The sequence below is a fragment of the Ipomoea triloba genome, chromosome 6 (assembly GCF_003576645.1).
Source record: "Ipomoea triloba cultivar NCNSP0323 chromosome 6, ASM357664v1".
Classification (NCBI taxonomy): domain Eukaryota; kingdom Viridiplantae; phylum Streptophyta; class Magnoliopsida; order Solanales; family Convolvulaceae; genus Ipomoea; species Ipomoea triloba.
The window spans coordinates 7,793,994-7,799,227 of record NC_044921.1 but is presented as its reverse complement, the minus strand read 5'-3'; the positions used below and the strand labels follow the sequence as shown (position 1 = coordinate 7,799,227).

General features: G+C 34.4%; 1 protein-coding gene across 1 annotated transcript; it reads left to right on the top strand.

Annotated features, from left to right (window-relative positions):
* The first annotated feature begins 411 nt into the window (after nucleotides 1-411).
* LOC116022832 (cold-responsive protein kinase 1-like) lies at nucleotides 412-3,860 on the top strand. Its single transcript, XM_031263717.1, has 7 exons — nucleotides 412-669; nucleotides 1,414-1,533; nucleotides 1,653-1,768; nucleotides 1,860-2,070; nucleotides 2,147-2,384; nucleotides 2,686-2,836; nucleotides 3,077-3,860. The coding sequence occupies exons 2-7, from the start codon at nucleotides 1,464-1,466 to the stop codon at nucleotides 3,446-3,448; spliced, it is 1,158 nt and encodes a 385-aa protein (XP_031119577.1). The 5' UTR covers nucleotides 412-669; nucleotides 1,414-1,463; the 3' UTR covers nucleotides 3,449-3,860.
* The last annotated feature ends 1,374 nt before the right edge of the window (nucleotides 3,861-5,234 follow it).

Genomic DNA, 5,234 nt, shown 5'->3' with positions numbered 1-5,234 from the left:
AAGCTCTAGCACATTGATTAAAATCAAAACTTTTTTCATTCTTTATTCTCTTTATAAATTAGCTGTATTTACCATGAGTTAATAAAGAATTTATTTAATAATTAAATACAAAAATAGACAGTTAATATATAATAATAATACGGAGTAATAATAAAATTTATAGGAGAATATAGCATAAATTTGACTCTTCCTAGTTCCTATATTTTAAGTCAACTTGACAATCACTTGCACATATTTAAATGCCCAAACAAAAAATTGTCACAATTATTAAATATTGTAGGGACTTTTCGTCTGTTTCGTGTGCAGTACCGTGGCAGACCCGTCTTGATGAGCTGGAGGCTGGAGCTACCATTCCAGTCAACACAGCAGACCCTATCTTCTTCTCTCTCATTTCCTTTAATTGTCCTCTCTCTGTAACAATAACTATTTAAGGTGCCCACTGCCCAGGCAAACCACCCTGTTTCCTTAAATTCTGTCTTTCTCTCTCTTTGGGTCTATTCTTGAAAATTTTCAGGTGTTAAAATGAGCTAAAAATTAGCATTTGCAGTGCTGGTCTTTGCATCTTGTGATTTTACGTTCATGGTTTCTTTCTTCTTGCCCGGTCACTGATATACAGCTGCAGCTTTTTCCCATAGTCTTGTGCCGGGCCGGCGTTCATTTCTGCGTTTGGTAATTATGCCCACTCTTGACTTCCCGACCTATTCTGACTTTTCTTCTTGAAGATTGATAGAAATTTGGTTTAAGATTTTAGCCTCTTTTTCCTGTGGTTTAGCTATAAATTGGAACAAGGGTTTGTTGAGTTGGGAGAGACAAGATTCTTTTATCTACAGTGAATTCAGGAGATTGGAAGAGAGGAAATAAACCTAGGTGGTTGTGCTGTTATCCTATGTTTGTTTGTGGGCATCCTTGTATGGATGCTGTTTTGTTTTGGTCTAGAAAACAAAAAAAGCTCAGTTTTTATTTTATTTCATTTTATTTTATATGTTACACGCGATTTCTAGGATTTAAAACCATTGTTTTGAGAAAGGGACAAGCAAGATTTGCTGTTTTCTTGATTTTTTTTTGGGAGTGCTGGAAATTATTTGGTTTGGTAGTCAAATGATGGCAATAGCTTTCACAATTCTTACTTTGATCTTAGTTGCTTGAAATGTTACTATGTTCTTATGTTATGGTTCGATTTCTAGGATTTAAAACCATTGTTTTGAGAAAGGGAGAAGCAAGATTTGCTGTTTTCTTGATATTTTTTTTTGTCGGTGCTGGAAATTATTTGATTTGATGGTCAAGTGATGGCAATAGCTTTCACAATTCTTACTTTGATCTTAGTTGCTTGAAATGTTATGTTAGGACTAAATAGCTTTCACAATTCTTACTTTGATCTTACCATGTTCTTATGTTATGGTTTGATCTTGGCAGGAGGCGATATTTGTGTGAATTAAAGCTTGTTAGGACTAAAAAGTGGTGATATGAGTCATTTTTTCTGCTGTTTTGGAAAAAAAGCATCTCCCCCTAGGCATCAAATAGACATTGAAGAAGGTAGGTTTCGAAAATTTTACTGCCCCGAGTTGATGGCCTTACCGTTTTGCATTAGTACTTCGCAATACATGTGCCCGCTTTCTATTTTTAATGCTGAGTTGGTTGAATAATTGGTACAGAAGTTTCAAACTGGCAGGATGCCAAGCTATACACGTATGGAGAATTGCGGGTTGCAACGGGGGACTTTAGCCCCTCAAATAAGATAGGAAAAGGAGGGTTTGGTTCTGTTTACAAAGTATGACATTTTGCTCCTCGTTTTTCATTCCTCAATCTAGGAAGAATTTACGTATCTCATATCTGTACTGAAATTGTTTATTGACTGTTAGGGGCGGCTAAAAGATGGCACTTTAGCTGCTATTAAGGTGCTTTCTGCTGAGTCAACTCAGGGCGTAAAAGAATTTTTGAATGAAATAATAGCTATCTCGGGCGTAGAACATGAAAATCTGGTGAAATTACATGGCTGTTGTGTGGAAGATGATCATAGGATATTGGTATATGGCTATGTGGAAAATAACAGCCTTTCTCAAACTCTTCTCGGTAATTTGCTGTCTCTTTCTCTCTTTTCCATTGGCAGTGAAAGCGCATTCTTTACGAGAGTTTCTTTTGTTTATAGGTGCTGGGCACAGCAACATTCAGTTTAGCTGGAGTACTCGTTCTAAAATATGCATAGGTGTGGCTCGGGGACTTACATTCCTCCATGAAGAATTAAAACCTCATATTATTCATAGAGATATTAAAGCAAGCAACATTCTTCTTGACAAAGATCTCACTCCAAAGATTGCTGATTTTGGTCTCGCGAAACTTTTCCCAATTAATGCTACTCATGTCAGCACTCGCGTTGCAGGCACTCAGTAAGTTAATTTCTTATTTTCAGAATTCTGGGCGGTAGTACTGCTGAATTGGTGGATAGGTACCGTGGGTTCTTGATTGTAGACTAGTAATTTGCTAGTAAACACGTCAAAGCTAAGTCACCTAGAAATGAGTGTCTTTATCGTAAACAATAGAACGTGCACCTCAATCCGTTTTATTCAGTCTAATGGTTCATTTTGGCCTCTAACAAGTATACAACTCTATCTGTTTGCATGCATTTCTATTTGCCGAGTCAGAAATGCTTTTTTTTTTTTTTAATAAGCCAATGTTATATGCTTGCAGAGGTTATTTGGCCCCTGAGTACGCAATGCGTGCCCGATTGACAAGGAAAGCAGATATTTACAGTTTTGGAGTTCTTCTTTTAGAAATCGTTAGTGGAAGGTGCAACACCAACAAGCGCCTACCCGTTCGTGATCAGTTTCTTCTCGAAAGGGTATAAGACTATTCGGTTACGTACATTTCTATAATCTGTTGGAACCTTAACTTACCCCGACAATATTACTTTTACTTTGAAAAATTGGTTGCCACTGCATATGAATAGCAAACCGATATTCAACCTTTTAACCTTAGTGTCTTATAACTCGATCCTTTCAGTCTAAAATTGAGTGCACGTGAACTCAAAGGGACTAAATAGTAAATCTGGGAATGCTTGTTTACATAAACTCATCTGCAGGCTTGGAGACTCTATCAAAGCGGGGAGCTTGTTGAGTTGGTTGATGCATCGATAGAAAGCACGGATATTGATGAAGCTTGTAGATATGTGAAAATTGCGTTCTTATGCACCCAAGCCATGACTAAGAGCCGACCATCTATGTCAACTGTAGTGAAAATGCTGACTGGAGAGGAGAAGGTGGATGATTCGATGATATCAGAACCGGGGTTGTTATCAGAACTAATGGGTCTCAGGGCTCAAAAGAAAGAAAAATTATTTACAACATCAAGTAACTCGGGGAACGAGGGCAATTCCTTGTCATCCGGGAACACGAGTACTGGTATGACACAGGCAACCATGACTTTCACCTCAATACGTGACCGGAGTACTTGAACCGAGCATTACAAGGTGAAAAAAATGAACTTTAATTTCTTTCATTCATTTTGAAGGTGTATATTTCATGACTGAGCCTTATCGTAGTTCATGACAAGTGTAGCTTCTTCGTACTCCGGATGTTTTAAGATGTGTTCATAGTATCATCTGGAGTCGGAGTTGTAAGCATGAAATTTTGTACTTTGGTTTCTTCCATTCCCGCGATAACTATGAAGTTCTTTGCAATAAGGAATTCTACAATGTAGTACAGCATGGTTCTGAAGCTCATTAGATAGTAAGGGTTGTAAGGTTACAAGCTTAATTATGGTAGTAGAGTTTGGTGCTGTGTGATGTAAAACTTTCCTTCTATTATTTACTGCTTTTGTACATTTGCAGTGAATATATGCAAAAATTTCAGTATTTTTACTGTGTATGGATGGATGGTTTATTGTTGCTTATTACTGATGGTGAATATGGAGTTTTATGTAAAAAGAAGTGTTGTCAAGTTCCTTGTGGTTTGATGATAGAAGACCACATGTTTAAGTCCTATTCCAATTCAAGGGCTGGCATATATATGTTGTTGAATAGCTACCTTGATAGGTTCTCCATTTAATTTGTATTTGAAGGGGTGGTTTAGAGCACCCCTATTAGAGGATCACCATCTGTAGTTTATCTATATATATCTACTATGCTAATAAGAGCCAAAGTGAGTTAGGCCTAAAATGGGTAGAAAAAATGGCGGTCAAATTATTTAATCAAATGGATGGTTCAGATGAATTATTTAATCAAATAGATGGTTAAGATAATTCAGATTAATATTATTAATAGAGATTATCTAATTTAACCTTACTTTTATGATTATCCGTTAAGTTTTCCGTTAAATATTCTCTTCTCCGTTAATATTTCGTTAACTTTTAACTTACCCATTAATTTCTATAAGAAAGATCTTAAGTTCAAACATCATCTCAATCAAATTTGACATAATTAAGTTTCTCACTCTATTTACTCTTATTAAATTACATAAATTAGTAGCTACAACAAAAAATGATACATATGTATTTCTTTAATTTTAGAATTATGTGTCTACAATACATTTATTTTCTCTCATGCAAATATTCTTTACATTCAAATTTATCAATTGATATTCATTACATTGTCCATTATCTTATTTTTACAATATCTTGTAATTTAATATCAAAGTTATAGTACAAAATAATGTTATATATTTATTTACCAAGTATTTTATTAATACTATGAAAAAAAATTTAAAATAATTTGAAACTAATTATATTAACTACTTGGGATTGGTTGACAAAGAGAATACTCAAATAACCCAACAAATTGAAACGAAATCGCTCTATTTTACTATTATTTAATTAAATAAATTAGTAGTTACACCAAAAAATGATACATATGTATTTCTTTAATACCATGAAAAAAAAATAAAAAAGAATACTTTGAAACCAATCATATTAACTACTTGGGGGATTTGTTGACAATAAAAGTACTCAAATAACCCATTACCTAGTAAATTAAAGCGAGAAACTACCTTTCAATATCTTTAAAATATATAATATTTTAAATTTTTAAATTTTTATTAATTGATTTAATCTTTTTTCTTAAACTAGAGATTTCTTTATCCACAATAACTCATTCAACAATAATGGTTGAACCAAATGAACCCCAAGCAGAACACCTAAAGAAAAGTCCGTAGCTCCTATATCATAATCTTATTGCATGACGTTGTCATTTATGCTACTAACAATAACCGAATTGCAAATAACACACTACCAACAAAAAGGAAGAG